The sequence below is a fragment of the Ictalurus punctatus genome, chromosome 1, assembly GCF_001660625.3.
Source record: "Ictalurus punctatus breed USDA103 chromosome 1, Coco_2.0, whole genome shotgun sequence".
NCBI lineage: Eukaryota > Metazoa > Chordata > Actinopteri > Siluriformes > Ictaluridae > Ictalurus > Ictalurus punctatus.
The window spans coordinates 31,161,568-31,178,422 of NC_030416.2; the positions used below are offsets into that span (position 1 = coordinate 31,161,568).

Here is a 16,855-nt window from a genome sequence, read left to right on the forward strand (position 1 = left end):
TGTACCCTTCAGCTATAGTGTAGCTATCTAGAGTGTATATCTTTTTATACTGTTGAGTTTGTGCCACGTCGAGAAGATCTGCTTTTTATTACACCCTCTAACTCCAGAAAGAACAACGTAGTGTAGATTTGAAGATCAAATGCATCAAACTTGATTAAGGAAATAGGGAGTCTTTATGTGCAGTTTATTTTTGATTATGAAGATACATATTCCTAATGATAACAATACAAATGGCATTGCGTTAGAGAGAATAAATTCATCGGTGATGGATCGATGCCGGAAATATCCACGCTGCAGTGACAGTCTCTTAGGCCCTGTGTACATTAGTGCGGTTTCGTTTTAAAATGTGTAAGTTTGACTACGGTTCCGCCTGTCGTCTATACTACTCCGGCGTTTTCCACCCTCGAAAACGGAGACTTTTGGATATGCCGAAGACCCCGTTTTAGTTTGAAAACTCCGGGCTTGCGTTTCAGTATAAACAGACCAAAACGAAGACTTCTGAAAATGAAGGCGTGGCTCCGCCCACTTTCACCCCCTGATAGGGTCTTCTGGATCATTGTGTATCCTTCCCTGATTCGTCAAGCCCCTACCATATGACCGTTACGCTACATTGATCGTATACGCAACAACACGGAGACTGAACCGCACGCTTTGGTGATTTTTCTTGGCTTTTCTTGGCAGCCATTGTGCAGATAAATTCTGTATTTTATAATCCTGCAGCTGCCTACGTGCACAAGAGGCGAGCTACGATTAGAGCGACCGGCAACAAATCTCATTTCAAGCAGCGTAAGCCCTACATGGAACGCCGGTTTGGACTAGCAACCAACTTCCTGTTTACACTTGTATGCGTATGCCCAGTGTGCATGAATGGTCATGTGACATGCGTGTTCGGTCGTGTAGTGTGGACGGAGATCGTTTCTGAAACGCAGCGGAAACGCCAGTGTGGACGAGGAAAACGCACTAGTGTAAACAAAGTTTTAGTTCAGCGACAGTTATTTAATGCCTTATTTTGATTAAATGCTTATTTAATCAAACCTACTCAAACAACCCCTTGGCGTAATGCTAGATATTTTTAACGTCACGTTCCAAGTTCTTTATAAACTAGTTATACACACACACATCCATCCATCCATCCATATATATCTGTGTGTGTGTGTGTTTAACTAGTTTTTGATGTTAAAATTTTGCACTGAATCTTACTTTTAACACACTTGGTTCATTTGGTTCGATCGGACAGATTTTTCCTCTTTTTCAATATTACAGTTATGTAATTTTCAAGTAGATATTGAATAAAAGTGCCAACAAACTCGGCAGATTGTTTATAAACCTTTTTATATTTTGTATCACGAGCATGTATCATAGAAATGTCCTCAAGTATCATTATATGATATGTTTGTAACATCACCCATCCCTACTCCCAGTCCAGGGGTGGTGTGACTGTGTACGTGTGAGTGTGAGTCGAGCAGACCTCACTGTAACTCTGATCTTCGGTTAAAACGTGTGAATTTACCAACATTTGAGTAGCATCTCCATCCATCACACTGAAGCGTCATGGCATTCTCATCATCTGCACTGACCAACACACACACGCACACACACACTCCATCTCTTTGTCCGTCTGTTTCCACTCTCTGGTGAGGAGGAAGTAGCCTGGACCGGAGAAGAGCTTCCTGTGGGGCCGTAAACGGGAAACGGCAATTAGTTGAGGGAGAAGCCTGTTACTTCACCGCTCTCCTCTCTCCGTCTTCTCTCTCTGAGTCTTCTTTCTCTTTCTCATTTGTCTCGTCATCTTTCTACCATTACTCCACTTTCTTGCCTACCTCCCCCAAAACTGGGATCCATTCCTCAAGTTGTGTCAAAGCTAACCTGGACTTTTCTGTTTGCAACCCGGCTCATACCTGACTACATACATGTAAACTAGGGTGTGTGTGTGTGTGTGTGTGTGTGTGTGTGTGTGTGTGTGTGTGTGTGTGTGTGTGTGTGTGTGTGTGTTTTGTGTGTGTGTGTGTGTGTGTGTTTTGTGTGTGATGCCTCCTAAGAACTAAACACTTAATCTAAATCTGCTTTAATGATGCTGACATCAGTTTCCACCAATCACATCTCTCTATATTAACCTATGAGGATTAGGGGAAAAAAAAATAGATCTGTACCCTGTGCCTTCAACTTGAGGAAAACTCCCAGCAGTTTAATATTTAAAAGTACAGGCCGCTCGATTCACTGAGGACAATATTTGTTTTTGACCTCTTGTGATATCACCCTTGTGCTTGTGCTAGAATCGGCCATGCTTGTCAGGTCATGAGACAGACAGATGCACATGCTCATGCACACGCGCGCACACACACACACGCTCATGCTCTGCAGTCAGGTGCTGGAGTCATAAAGCACACACAGCACCAGGGCCATGTCAGGGTGTGAGTGTGATTTGTCTCACATCTGAAGCACGCATGTCTGAAAAATAAAAGTTTCAGACTTCGGATGCTGACTTTTCGAAGCTGTCCTCTGGTTTGATGTTGGGTGTGAAAGATTAGCCAAGACGCAACTCCCTAATAATAGATATTTATACATTTTGAAAAGTCCCGGTATCTGTGTAGCTTACTGTGCTTCTTATGGTGCAAGCTTCTAAACACCTCCAAGCATGTTCATGCACAATCTTTCTCTCATCTTTCCTTTCTAAACATCTCTTATCTCTGTGTTGCAGTGATGGAGAGTTCAGCAGAGGAGAAGAAGACCAGGGAGGAGGTCAGCTCTGCCATCGGCACCATGGAGGCCGAGCAGACGGAGGAGACAGATCGACACGCTGGTAAGACACTCTGGTCACACTTATACACTACTGGTCAAAAGTTTGTGGACACTCGACTGAAGCGTTTCTCGTGACGTTAAAAGCCTTTTGATCTGAAGGTGTATGAGTAAATGTTTGAAATCGTTGTTGTAGACAAAGATATAATTGTGCCGACATATTCATCTCTTTCATTAGAAAACTAACATTTTATTTACAAATAAATATTTTTTTAAACGGACGACTCTGACCGAAATATTCCGAAAAGCAGCCAATAAGGGTCCAGCGTAGGTGTGAACTCCTTTAATACTGTTTAAAATGCATCTCGGGGAAATTCCTCAAGAAATCGGTCGAGAAAACACCAAGAATGCATTTCTGGAAATTCTAGGCAAATAGGGTGTCTACTATGAAGATTTATAAAATATTAAATTATTTTTATTTATTTAGGATTTTTTATCACAACATAATTCCCATCGTTCCATTTGTGTTACAGAGTTTTGATGACATTATTATTATTATTATTATTATTATTATTATTATTATAAAATGTGGGTAAAAATAATAAAAATAAAGAATGAGTTTGTCTAAAGTTTTGACAGATAGTATATGTATCACAGTATTTTGTTTTGCTCATCCTAAAATTGGAACAAACAATATATGAACAAATTGTCAACGCGACAAAAAAAAAAAATGGTAGAACAGAGTAGCTATTTGTTAATCGACTGGAATTACACATCATGTTAGTTACTGTAATAAAAATGACATGGCATGTTGTACAGTTATGTTAAACAGCCTGTTTGTGGCACTCCACATCAGCAAACCATCTGCGATTATTCCTCAGCGAGTCCGAGAAAGTCGGCGGCGAGTGTTGCGGATGCACAGATCCGTGCGGAGAAAGGGAAAGAGGGAGTGGATGGAGCAGACCTGTCGTCCATCACCTCGATGATGAGCACTGTGATGAAAGCAGCTCAGATGAATGGAGGGGTGGTGGTTTCCAACAAAACCCCCGCCAAGACTTCCAGTAAGAGCCCCAGCGCCAGCCGGTACGCCAGGAAGAGTCAGGTATACATAGAGTCTCATGCGCTCTCTCACTCTCACACACTTGCACAAACAATCTAACCAGCTTGGCTAAGCCTTGCTTGTGCTCAGGAGCTTCTATACACAGTACACTGTTGGAGGAATGAAAAAGTTCGATGTAGCACAATAGATTTGTTCTGTGTTTTTCCCCTTTAAAGGTTGTATGAAGTTTCCTTTCAGAAACAGCTCCAAGTCAAACTTATTTTGAAAGCTATAACAATTAACTATTTAAAAGAACCCTTAAGGAACTGCAAGTGAGATCATACTCGCTTGTTCCCACACGCAAAGCTTTATAAACTCACTTTCACAGATGCTCTTGTTTGTTCGTTTAAAGCCTGTAAAACCTATCAGCATGTTTCTCCTGATTACATTTACACCACTTACATCAGCCATACAGTGGGCTTTTGTAAACTCTGAGATAAGTAAAACTAAATCAAACATCAAAATCTGATGTAGGTGACGTAACCATGGAAAAGGAACCGGTTTAGGCCAGCACATACAGGACTGGGGAAAAGTTTTAGGCACATGCAAAGAAATGCTGTAGAGTGAAGATGTCTTCAAAATAATGAAATGAAATGTTTCTACAGTAATAATAAAAAAAGAATACCATCAAGAGCAATAAACAGTAATAAATGAAACAAAGTCAATATTTGGTGTGACAAAAAAATTAAAAATAGTAGTCTCAGGTAGAATTAGTGCAGTTTTATAAGGAAATGAGTTGTGAGTTTTATCGAGCATCTTGCAGAACCAGTTACGGTTCTTCTGGAAACTTTGACTGTCGCTCTCGCTTCTTATTTTTGCAGCAAAACCCAGCAGCCTTCATTGTGTTTTTGTCTGAAAACTGGTCTGTTATATAAGATCCTGCTTTCTTTACAGACATTCGAACGTTTTTCTGTAATGTTTAATTTTGTGCTGGAAAATTAATGTTTGGGAACCTACAATGTTTTTGTACTGACTCGATAATGTAGAAGTCATAAAATAAAAAAAAAAATCTATAACCAAGTTCATACAAAAAAAAAATAATAGGGTGCCTAATACATTTGCACAGTACTGTATTAAAAAGCGACAAAATTGATATTTCTTCGTCAGAGCTGGCACAATTTTGTCCAGAACCAAAACGAGCGGGAAGTGCGGGTGGGGAAATTTGTCTTGTAGGTGAATAAATATAAGAAGCAATATATGGCAATATATTTGAACGTAGCTAGTTTTAGGACATCTGTGAAACTTGATATAACCTGCTAAGGGAGTAAAGCTAAGCAGAGCAGCCTCATATCCAGGGCACAACTAAATGTTTAGAAATAAAATTAATAATAATAAATTATTTCATATGAATAGGTAGAAAAGCTTGGTAGCTAGTCAGTGTAGTCAGATAAAATCCGGAGGGGTAATACCATTACTATGGGTTCACTGAACAGCTTTTTTCTTTTCAGATCAGCACAAAAAGCACCCTAGACAGCACATGTTCTTTATAAAAATGTGTGTGTGCATGTGTTCCTTATCCAGACTGTAAAGTCATTAACCAGATCTACGCAATAGGATGGGGATAGTAACGTTGTTCTACACTGTTTCAAAAGTACAAGAGAGCTCGACAGATATATGAGATGTCCATAGGACTCTCAGCTTGGCTGATTCTTGCAGCTGATACACTGCATACAGGCACAGCTAAACCATAGGCCATTTTGTACCGCGTCAGTTGGAACGATGCAGCATTGCTTTTGTAAAGTTCACTGGATCAGCAGCAGGTGTGTGTGTGTGTGTGTGTGTGTGTGTGTGTGTGTGTGTGTGTGTGTGTGCGCGCGCGTACGTGTATTTCTGCATTGAGAGCTGTTGGGATGACGCAGGTGAGATAGTGTGTGTTCACCCAGACAGAGTGTCCTCATGTGTTGAAGCGGACGGACACATGGTCCTCTGCCCCTCAATCCTCCTTTTGTACACGAAGCTCGTCATCACATGGTGTCGATTAAAGCGTGCACTTCAGGCCAGTAAGAGCCCTCATGTGGGGATAACAGGTGTTAATTCTGACCCCACAGTACCCACTCAGCCCCCCTTTGCCCCCCCAAAGTCTACTCCTCTACAGTTTTCTCAGTGAAATGGAGGAATGGATAAAAACACAGGCTTTAACATTACATCTTCAAACTATTAGTCAGTAGGACTGCCATAAAATGAATTATTAAAATTAACATCTTAATTACTTAATGAATTTTATATTCTGACGGAGAGTAGTAGCTGTACACTGTGCATTTCTATCGCATAAACTACAGAAGATGAAACTTTGACTTCTTAAGTAAAGAATATTACAAGGAGGCAATGGCATTTTTATCATAAAGGTTTCATATGCATTTTTATTTATTATTTATCTTGCCATTAGATTTGACATTCCCCACGTTATCTGAGATCTTTAATCGCCCTTCATGCAAGAAGGTTCTTTTTTCATTTAAACATCCTACAATAATACTGAAGCAAATAAATGTAGAACATGGGCTCTTAAAGAACACTTGAATGTTGAATTTTTTATTTTATTTTATTTGCATTTTTGCCCATTTTTTTCAGGACATAAATCTGATTTGGAATAATATTCAAACAGTAACACTTGTCCAGGAAGTTAGTGACTTATTGTGAAAGCAAGTACCAATATGGTGTCTCTTTCTCAGGCCTCTTTTCCTTTTTTGGGGGGAAATCAGAAGAGGCTTATGGTGTGTTATGTAATTGGCTGAATTAATTTCACATAAATCAGCATAAATCACAAACTGTGCACAGAGGACCTGCTCAGTTCAGATGTAGTCCTAAACACACACACACTGACAGGTGACCCATCAGGAAGTTCTAATGGGTCCAATTTTTCCATCTTTGACTAAAATAAATTAAATAAAAACATGGAAAAAATAAATAGTATATATTTGGAGAACGCTTGAGGCCTTGGTTCTTTTGAATCCTCTTTAGTTTGCGTTTGCTGTGTGACGGTCACTGATCTGTAATTGCAATTCACCATAACTAGCGAGTTCTTACAGCAGCACATAGAGTCTACTCTGGCAGACTTGTATATTTTAGATAAACATCTACAGATAGATATAGAAATATACTAAACAAGAACTGAATCAAAGCGCTGAAGCTATATGTGGACTGTGCCCGAGTGAGGCCAATAAAAACATTCAAAAACGGGCTGCTCTCACATCCTAAATAACTCTAAATAAGTGTTTTATTTAAGGACAATGATGTTTTGTGTTCCTTCTAATCCTGAACCCATCAAACTTGAAGGGAAACGTATGACTACTATTACTAAGGCCAGTAAAGCTGTTTAGGAGAAATGCTGGATGCAATTTTTGGGCACTGAACAACGGTTTATTTTTGGAGATACTGATAGTGTGCATAATTTTTTTTTTGTTGGTTTCACCCGAGTTGACCTTTAGCCCTGTGGGTCCGTCTGTAATTGGAGGGAATACCTATACAGCACAAGAGTCCGAAACTCTGAAGTATTTGTTCCCCTGATTGATTGTGTGTGCATGTTTTTGTATGATTTCGCTCTGGAGTTGTGTGCGTGTGTGATGGCATGGCATGGCGTGCAACCTGGATGTGGCCTTGTGGGAGTGTAGTAAGAGTCGAGCAGGGCTACAAACCGAACTCAGAGTTAATGATCTGCTCTACTGTCAACATTAGTGGGAGGGAGCACATGGTGTTGGGTTGCGATGATCTGCCACTCAAGGTGAAAGAGGAATACACACGCACACACAGACACAGCTTACTTTCAGGATGCTCATTTGACACACATTCACACAAATGTACCTTTTAACTTGAACGGCCACAGAATGGAAAATGGACAGTTCCTTTGAAAAGAATATGGTTAAAACTAAACTAGAAGTAAAGAGAGTTGCATGGTATATGTAGGGTGCAGAAAGGGTCACAGTTTAAGTCTGATTTCACAATAATGATTAAGATATCTGGATTCGTTTTGTCGACTCAGACTGTCCCGTAGAACAGCAGCCACGCGAGTGAACGAGAGGCCAGATCATCATACTCTTATTTATCTAGCTGCGTATTTATTCAGCCGAGAATCTTATAGATACAGCGAGGATCAATGAAACAGTCAAGGACGGAAGACAAGGCCACCAGATGGGATTTTACCCACACTCCCTACTGTTATTAGCACAGGCTGACCAAGGCAGAATTGAGGGGAGGGGGAGGGGGGTTTAGAATCTTGGAATTGGAATCTTGGAATTGTTTATATTTGTTCTTAATTCAATGTTTGCCAGACTGAGGCACATCATCCAAGAGTCTTAGGTGGTTTTCACACTGGGCATGTTTGCTTCATAATACTACTACTACTACAACTACTACTAATACTACTACTACTACTACTACTACTAATAATAATAATAATAATTGTTTGTGTGTTTTAGGATGCCAAGGATGACACCTCGTCTTTCATCTGCCCACTGTGTGACAAAAATTGTCAAACTCAGCACCAGTTTACGATGCATATTCGCCAGGTAACACACACACACACACACACACACACACACACACACACACACACACACACACACACACACGTACATTTTAAGCTACATTCGAGATTCTACCACATTGGTGAGTATAATGAGGCATTGTTCTTTCTTTCTTTCTGTTTCTCTCTCTCTCTTCAGCATAACACTGATACTGGAACTTCGGATCACTCGTGCAGTATCTGTGGAAAGAGCTTGAGCTCGGCCAGCTCTCTGGATCGCCACATGTTGGTGCACAGCGGTGAGAGGCCATACAAATGCTCTGTGTGCGGCCAGACCTTCACCACCAACGGCAACATGCACAGGTCAGAGACACGGCAACCTGTTTACGGTCTTTGTTCAGCAAGAAGGTTACTGCTGCGTGTCTGAGGCCTTCAGAGACGATGTCTGGTATAACACTTTCTCTTGTAGAGAGTTTAAGCTAGGATGGATGCTGCTATACGGTCTCTTTTGGCTCTTTCACTTATGCAGAGTTTAGTCTTTTTATTTGGGCAGGTGTAAACACAGCTAACACGTTTAAGTGGGGACCTTGAATCGGTTGGATACTGTTTAATTGCAGTGAGAAGATAATTCATCAGGAACTGAACCAAATATGCTGTTCTACAGGTTATGAGTGTTTAACATGCGTTATGCAAAATAGGTGCCAGCGGACAGAGTTGGAGACATCCGAAGTGAGAAACGAAAGGAAATGCTGATAACAGTGCACAATAATACTGGTCCTTTTTTAAAAACTTCTCTTTATCTCATTAATGAATTTAGTCATAAATTATCACCACATTTTTGTGTTCGGTCGATACAGTATCAATGATTTCTGTGCAAGATTTGAGACCAAAGATTAAAAGACTCACTCTCTCGGTGAGAATGTTTTCAGCGCCTGTACTCTCTCACACACCCCTTAAAAGCATTTTACTGCTCTGAAAGCAGTTCAGTCCAAATAGAAACAAGCCACATAGATTCTACGACCAATAGGTGAGAACGCACCATTTAAGACCATTCTGATCCAAGATGGCTGCCACTTATTAACCGCAGTATTTTATACATACTGAAGACTGAGAGATTGCTCAAGACAAGGCACTGAAACATTTCCATAAAAAAAGGTTTATATTGATGGGAAATGCTGAAACAGTTCTGTGATGGAGCCAAGAGCACACGTCTGAACAGTGCTGCTGAGTATTTATACAGGTGACTCATCTGTGGTGGTTAAGCAGGAGTTTGTGTGTGTGTGTGTGACGAAGAGAGAGTGAGACAGGGATGTGAGTGAGTGAACTGGACCATCCAGACAGACACCTGTGGCTTTCTGCCTCATGCTTAGGCTCCCAACAATGAGGTCTAATCCCAAGATTAGCAATGACTGTGTATCCTGGAGTATTCAGCATTTGTGTGTGTGTGTGTGTGTGTGTGTGTGTGTGTGAGGGAGGCATCTCCCACTCTGATGCAAGATTCCTACTGGCTCACATTTTCTAGCTCTTGTCTGAAGGCACTTCATACGTGACAAGTCAGGGCCGGTTTCTGCTTCTCCGTTGAAGCGGTTTTGCATTGGGACACAGAGAGGAGGGGGTGTAAGGGTGTGCATGTTGTCTACAGTGCTCCATCAGTGCTACATCTGCATCAAGCAGACTAAAGCACTGATTGGTTGAGGTAGAAGGGTGTGTCCCTTCTTTAGCATGTTGTATCAAAATATATTGCTCATCAATTCTTGTGTGTGTATGTATGCATGTATGTATGTGATGTATGTATGTATGTGTATATATATATATATATATATATATATATATATATATATATATATATATATATATATATATATATATATATATATATAATATATTCTATTTTAATAAAAAAGTTGACAGTGTTCTGTGGAGAAAACCTGAACGATCAAAAACTGTTCCACGTCTGGCCTAATTTACTACCTACAACACGGTGTCCATGATTTAGAGCAAGAACGTAAACAACTGCTGTTGCTTCTCCATTCAGCGAAACGCTAGATGTTCAATTAGGTTTTTTTTTTCTATTTTCTGCCCCCTAGTGGACACGTTCATGTTTTTCGTGAGCGCTTGCGCACGATACCTCAGCGTGTTAACAATTCCACAGACGCAAAAGTATAAACCAGGTGTCGGTGCGTTGTGAAGAGATCACGATCCGAAAATAACGTTTCCCTGATGCTGGTTCAGCAGAGTAGAGTGGTTCAGCTTCCTCACTCCTCTAACACAGCTAATTGGCTATTGAAAGGCTTTCATTAGCTAATGAGGTTAGACAGGAATGGTTGAGTAGGGGAATGTTTAAACAGTGAACGCAGTGTGTGTGGGTGTGTGCGTCTCTTAGAGACAGAAATGAAAATATCTGGTTGATTGACTTTTGAAAAAATGAATAGAAAGTGCAAATTTGATTGGCAGAGCTGGATGCAGATGAGAATAATTTGTATGAATAGATGAATGTGTGTACATACGGAGGAACTAGATAGAAAAGCTAACATTTTAGATATTTATTCTATATTAATGTTGCATAATACAGCATTTGTTAATTGTTCTGTCAGTATTGGTGTTTGCAGTACTGATGATTTTCAGAAACCTTTTTGTGATGCAGACCAAAATGCATTCATGACATCTCTCTAGTTTAACAGTCTTTTAAACACATTGCAAGGCATATTGGCATCGCAGTGTATAGCTGTACAGTCGCGATATGCTATCTTTGTCTATATCGTGTAATATATCTTAGAACGTCTATCGTGCGAAATGTACTAGAGTAGTGAATTATGACCAGATGACATAAATATAATCAATATTCAACACCTTTTAAATGCGTGCCATTGATTGCGAGTGTGGTAATCACTTCAGTGTTACTCATTGTGATGGGTAACCGATTAAACACGATTATATGTTTAAATAAATGAGTATTTTTTTTTTTATAACTGATTTGCTGGCGCTTGGTTAGCAAAACCTCAACAACAATTAATGCATATTGTGATGCATTGCAAAACATTTTTGCTGAGAGTTATTTTATTAACATCAGACATCCATTTTAAAAAAAAAAAACTAAAACCGATCATTGATTCCGTCTTTCTTTGTAATTTGTTCTGAACCTCGCCCTGATGCTGCACCGCCACCCTGCTTGCATGGGTTACACATGCGACAAGTGTGCCACTGAGATAATGGATGGGCGTTGGTGTGTGTGTGTGTGTGTGTGTGTGTATGTGTGTGTGTGTGTGTGTGTGTGTGTGTGTGTGTGTGTGTGTATTTACAAGGTACTTCTGAATGTGCACAGGACAGAGACAGTTTATTATGAAAGAAGGACTGTGCATAGGAAACGGACGTCTTTTGAAGCGCTTCCCTCTCCGTTGTTTCACGTGTGGTATCTTCTACCAGCAGGCTGTGGTGGTGGAGGGGCAAGCACCAACATCCTCCCTGAAGCTCAGGCGCTGATTGTGTTGAGACATGGAGGAGGGGGATTGAAAAACAGCGAGAGATAGAGTACCTCCAAACTTTTTTCACCTGATTGAACATTGAAAAAGAGAAACGTTTTCTCCTGGTTTTCAGTGTGAGGCGGTTAATCAGACAAGAGCTGCTGAGAGTTTTGCTTGCTGATGAGTGATGAGTTGAGAAACTGGTCTGTTTGCCTCCCTTTACTGTGTATTATTGTCTCTCACTGTGTCGGTATGGCTGTAAGAATAATCTTCCTCCTGTTTATTACTCATTGGCTGATCAAGCTAGGCAGTATTGTTTTTTATTAATAATGAACATTAGTGAACTCTGTAAAAGTGTACACAAGTCAAAGTTTTCATGCTGTCGCAAACCGTGATGCACGAGGAAGTTCTCTATGTTGTTGGCAAGGAGGCCACCATTTTGTGCCAAAGCATCACATGAAAATGGGGGCAGGGAGGAGGGAGTCACCGTTGTCAAGGAGAGAGAGAGAGAGAGAGAGAGAGATCGCAACTGACAGAGGAGGGCAGCCACATGCGAGCTGATTGGCTGCTTTTATTTGCTTAAACTCCTCCAGCGTTGGTTACACTGCTAAACGGCCACAGAGTTAAGGGTAGTGCCCTTGGTGTGACATTGCATTGGGAACCTGACCACACAGCGCCCCCTGCCTTTTCACTGCGGTGATGTGTTGGAATGTCAGGAATGGACTTGTTGAGGCATCAACAAGTTTTATGATCCTTTACAGATTAGCTAGCTGACTCCTATAATTTCTAAAGAAACACCCATGATCCAAAGGCAGGAAGCCTAGAACAAATAAAACTGGGTCTGAGTTTAACGCTGGGGAAAATGAGTACACTTGTTTTCATGATAGCATGGTCGATGCTTTTCTGTTACTAAAGTATATTCAAACTAATTAATCAGCTTAAACTTATCATATACTTGTAGGACGCCTGTGGTGATCTCCATCCAATCATGGTTCGCTGATTTGGCAGTCTGCTGTGATTTATCAAGCTTGGGGTCAGAGTCCAGAGCAGAGAAAGAATCAAATCCCCAAATGGGTGGTGAATTCTCTGCCTGCTATTAATAAACTACTGAGTGAAAGATGAAACTCTTGAAACTCAGATGACCAGAGGTTGAGATGGCTGCCCCTTTTTACACATGCACAAGTGCAAATCCACTTTATATGCAAAAATATAGCCACAGATGGTTAACCGAGAAATGTGTAAGAGATGCACATAGTCAGTACAGGTTTTGATGCTCTGTGTCATTGGAAATACACACGTCAGTACAGGCCTGTTACATAACACTTCTATAAACTTTGATCCTTTGCCCAGGTCGGCTTGCTTTAAATCTTTCTTACCTCTAATTGGCATGGAGTGTGGGAGCCATGAGAAGTAAGAAGACACGGGAAAAGAAAGGGATGTTGGGGTCATTTGAGGGTAGAAACATGCTTTTCCTTCATGTTTACAAATCAGAAAGCTCCATTTTGGTTTCCTGACTACTAAAATGAAGAGGACTTGCCTCTGGGTCTCTTCATGGAACATTGCCTATTCCTGTGCATGTTATCCATGTAAGGGCATACACACGCTCTGGGATAATTGCAGGAGGTTTTAGCCCATTAGTGCTTTTCCTCTTGGTGCCATTTCCATCAGGAAGCATGAAAGATTCCTTGGTCCAGTTTTACTTGAAGATTATCCATCAACCAGGCACTCCAAATGAGCAACCCACCCAGTTGGCTGGGTTATCTGATTCGCAAACGTTCTTCCGTTCAAATAGAAGCCATGCCGGTCGTTTAAGCATCAAGTTCAAATCTCGGCCACAATGAAATGTATTTATTCAAGAAAATTAGTGACTGCTGATATTAATGTAGGTTTTAATTTCCCTTCTAAAACAAAATATGTTTATAAGACGCAATTTTATTTATTTTCAACACACTGAGAAGATCTACCATCTCCCTCCCACGCCCCCCACCATTTGCAGGCACATGAAGATCCACGATAAAGATTCTTCCCTCTCCAGCTCCACCAGCCCTCCACCATCCGGTAAACGGAAACGCCCCTCTGCTGGTATTTCCAAGAAGAAACCCAGCCATAGTGATGATGGAGAACAAGCTGATGAGCCATCCAGCAAAAAGGTTAGATTTGTGGCTGTTATATGCGGTGTGATTTTTGCCACATTTGAATCGGCCAGTACTTGTTAGACATCCTGGATTAAGTCAATTGACTAAGGATAAATCGATTCACTGTTGTAACTATTTTTATTAGGATATAAAATGTCAAAGAAGCTCCTTAATTCTTACTTGAAGAAGTTTATACATATGGATCATGTCTGGATATAGATGCCTAAAAATCTGCTTAATTTGCATAATCGATGATGTAATTACTCATTACGTACCTACTACCCATACCTTCCAGCATCAGCCTGTGTGACTGACACTGCTCTGTCTTTGCTATAGCAGGTTTTAGAAGATGGTGGAGTGGATGACCAGACTGTGAGCAAGGAGCAGGAGGAGCAGCTACCATGCCCCATTTGCTTCAAGACTCTCGGCTCCAAATATGAACTGGAAACTCATATGGAAATCCATCCTGACACTGCATTCAGGTTTGAACAGCACCTGTGCACAAGAAAGATATTCTGTTTCCCCAACTATATGCACTCCTACAGAACATACTACATACTGATTGCACTAAACCTCAAAAGTTATAAATGATGAAAAATTTAGTACATATCTATGCAGATTATGGCAGATTTTTTTCACTGATTCTCCATACATTACATTATATATAATATAATATTCAGGAAAGACTGCTGTGTCTTTGCATTGAGAGCTATGCTGATAGAGGACACTAGAGGGTGGAGGTTTAGGCAGAACTGCAGCAGTTGCTGGGAGATTATGGAGGCCTTCTTTGTGCTGAAATGGTCATAATTTAACACATCCGAGCAGAGAGTCCTCTTGCATACCAATTGGGGTGTTGTTTCCTGGGCTTGCCTATAGCTTGACTGCAGTTAATTGCTGCAGTTTTCCCCATCATTAAACATTTGAAGGACTTCTGATGTCCTGTTTGAATTGTAAATTGAATTAAAACTAAGCAAAATGTCATATTTCGAGGTCTCCTGAATGGTGAAGGGTCATCCCAGTTGCTTCTAATGGTGTTTATGCATTCCCAGTCAGAAGACGTTAAACGGCTTCATCCCTTCCCCCCATTTGGCCCCTAGGCTCCAGAGTTAGGGAGTGGTGTTGAGCAGAGAGGAGGAAATCGGGGAGGAAAGAGGAAGGAGGGGGGAAAGTACCATGGAGGGAGGGTGTGTGTGTGTGTGTGTGCGTGGTGAGGGGATTTAATGAGTCACAGAAGTAGACTTTAGGACGCAGTCGGCTGGACCTCTCTGTTGGGGGGTGGGGATGAGTATCCTTGGAGACATCACAGTCCACAGACTCCGGCCCTAAAACCCACTCATGCAACGACCAACTTCTCTAAACACAAGTTAATGGGTAGCTTCATGTAGCTGGTTCATTCTGAGGTGAGCCTGCCTGGATTCAGTTTCACAGCACAGTTATTGTATGGAAGTAGAGCAAATTTAGCACTAATCCTGTGTAATCACTTCAGCTAAGAGAGCTAGTTAAGAGGATCTAGGCTGCAGTGAATCGGGTACTTAATACGGCCACAGGCGTTCTAATACAGGGATGCTCACATGACTCGTCATTTGTCCCTCCCAGTTGCACGTCCAGTCACATACTCAAGAGAGTTAGCACTTTGGTTATATGAGACTCCCTTGGGGAGGGATGCAATATAAACAAAATGTCTCAATGACTCATTACACAAAGGGAGAACAGGTTTGTCAGGTAGGTTGCTGTATTTTTCATTACTAGCACTCACAAAAATGTGCATCTAAGTTAGCTAACATATAAGCCTTCAAACTGTGAAAGCACACCTGCCATGTTGTTGGCCTGGTCACACCGTGTGTATGCGTGTGTGTGTATGTGCGCGCATGTGTGCAAGCATGCATGGACTTTTAGATAAAGGAGCTTACGGTCAGCACAGACACCTCGGGACAGTGGTGAGAGGTGTGGCCATTGATAAGAGCTGTGTGCAACGTCATAGACACTAGCCAGCTGTCTCTCATAGCGCCTGACAAACAGAAAGGGTGAACTGTGACAGTTATTGCTGGAGTTATCCATCACCAACCATCATTCAGTATATTTGCAGCTCTATTTTTACCCAGATATTACCCCACATTTTCACTGACATGTTTGCAGTTGTCCGTTACAATTTAATAAAACTTGATTATAGAGCTGCAACAACAAATCGATAATAATCGATTATGAAAATCGTTGTCAACGAATCTCTGACTTTCTTCAGTTTACTGTTTGTCAACGTTACCTTTTATTCCCAGTTTTTACCATATATAAGTATTTATGCATAATTTTTTATGGATGCACAAAAAGCACTGAATTAAACTACAGTCCTAAATTAATAACATATATTCTGGTGTGTGTCTGTGTGCATTGGGTTCTTTTCAGTCTTGTATAATTGGACAAACAGTTGTGTAAAGTTTTAGTCTGAAGTTTATATTTGTAACACTCAGTTTGTGGATTTTATTTTAAATAAACAAAAAAATGGTACTGAAAGTTTGACCCCCCCCCCTTAGGATTAATTGAAAAAATAATCGGCTAACTAATCCATTATGAAAATAATCGTTAGTTGCAGCCCTACTTGATTAGTGTTTCTAAACCCATCTAAGCATCTTGAGTGTTACTCAACAATCACAAATTTTGGTTAAATATAATTATTATTTTGCATTAAGGATTAAACAGTCTTTGTTTAGTGAAGGTCCATGTTCTAAAATCTGTTATTACTCGTAGGTGTGATCATTGTTGCATCTCATTTCGGACACACCGAGGTTTGCTCCGTCACAATGCTGTCATCCATAAGCAGCTGCCAACTGACCCCAGTGGACGCCCATTCATTCAGAACAACCCCTCCATACCCTTAGGCTTCAACGATCTAGCTTTTATTGATTTCTCCTGCCACAAATTTCCTGACATTGCCCAGGTAATTACCTGTACTTATGTCTGTCTGCTCCAA

The 16,855-nt window shown here is 40.8% G+C and overlaps 1 protein-coding gene across 7 annotated transcripts in view; it reads left to right on the top strand.

The window, feature by feature from the left end:
• Positions 1-16,855, top strand: part of rreb1a (ras responsive element binding protein 1a) — a 59,362-nt gene that overhangs the window by 35,250 nt on the left and 7,257 nt on the right. For 4 of the 7 annotated variants that reach the window (XM_017480310.3, XM_017480289.3, XM_017480306.3 and 1 more), the window contains 7 exons: positions 2,699-2,800; positions 3,618-3,838; positions 8,248-8,337; positions 8,494-8,657; positions 13,752-13,905; positions 14,227-14,372; positions 16,633-16,822. In XM_017480310.3, coding sequence (XP_017335799.2) covers positions 2,699-2,800; positions 3,618-3,838; positions 8,248-8,337; positions 8,494-8,657; positions 13,752-13,905; positions 14,227-14,372; positions 16,633-16,822 — 1,067 coding nt within the window. Of the gene's footprint in view, positions 1-2,698; positions 2,801-3,617; positions 3,839-8,043; positions 8,129-8,247; positions 8,338-8,493; positions 8,658-13,751; positions 13,906-14,226; positions 14,373-16,632; positions 16,823-16,855 lie in introns of those variants that run through there. The other 3 variants (XM_017480327.3, XM_017480297.3, XM_017480318.3) reach the window with 2 other exon arrangements.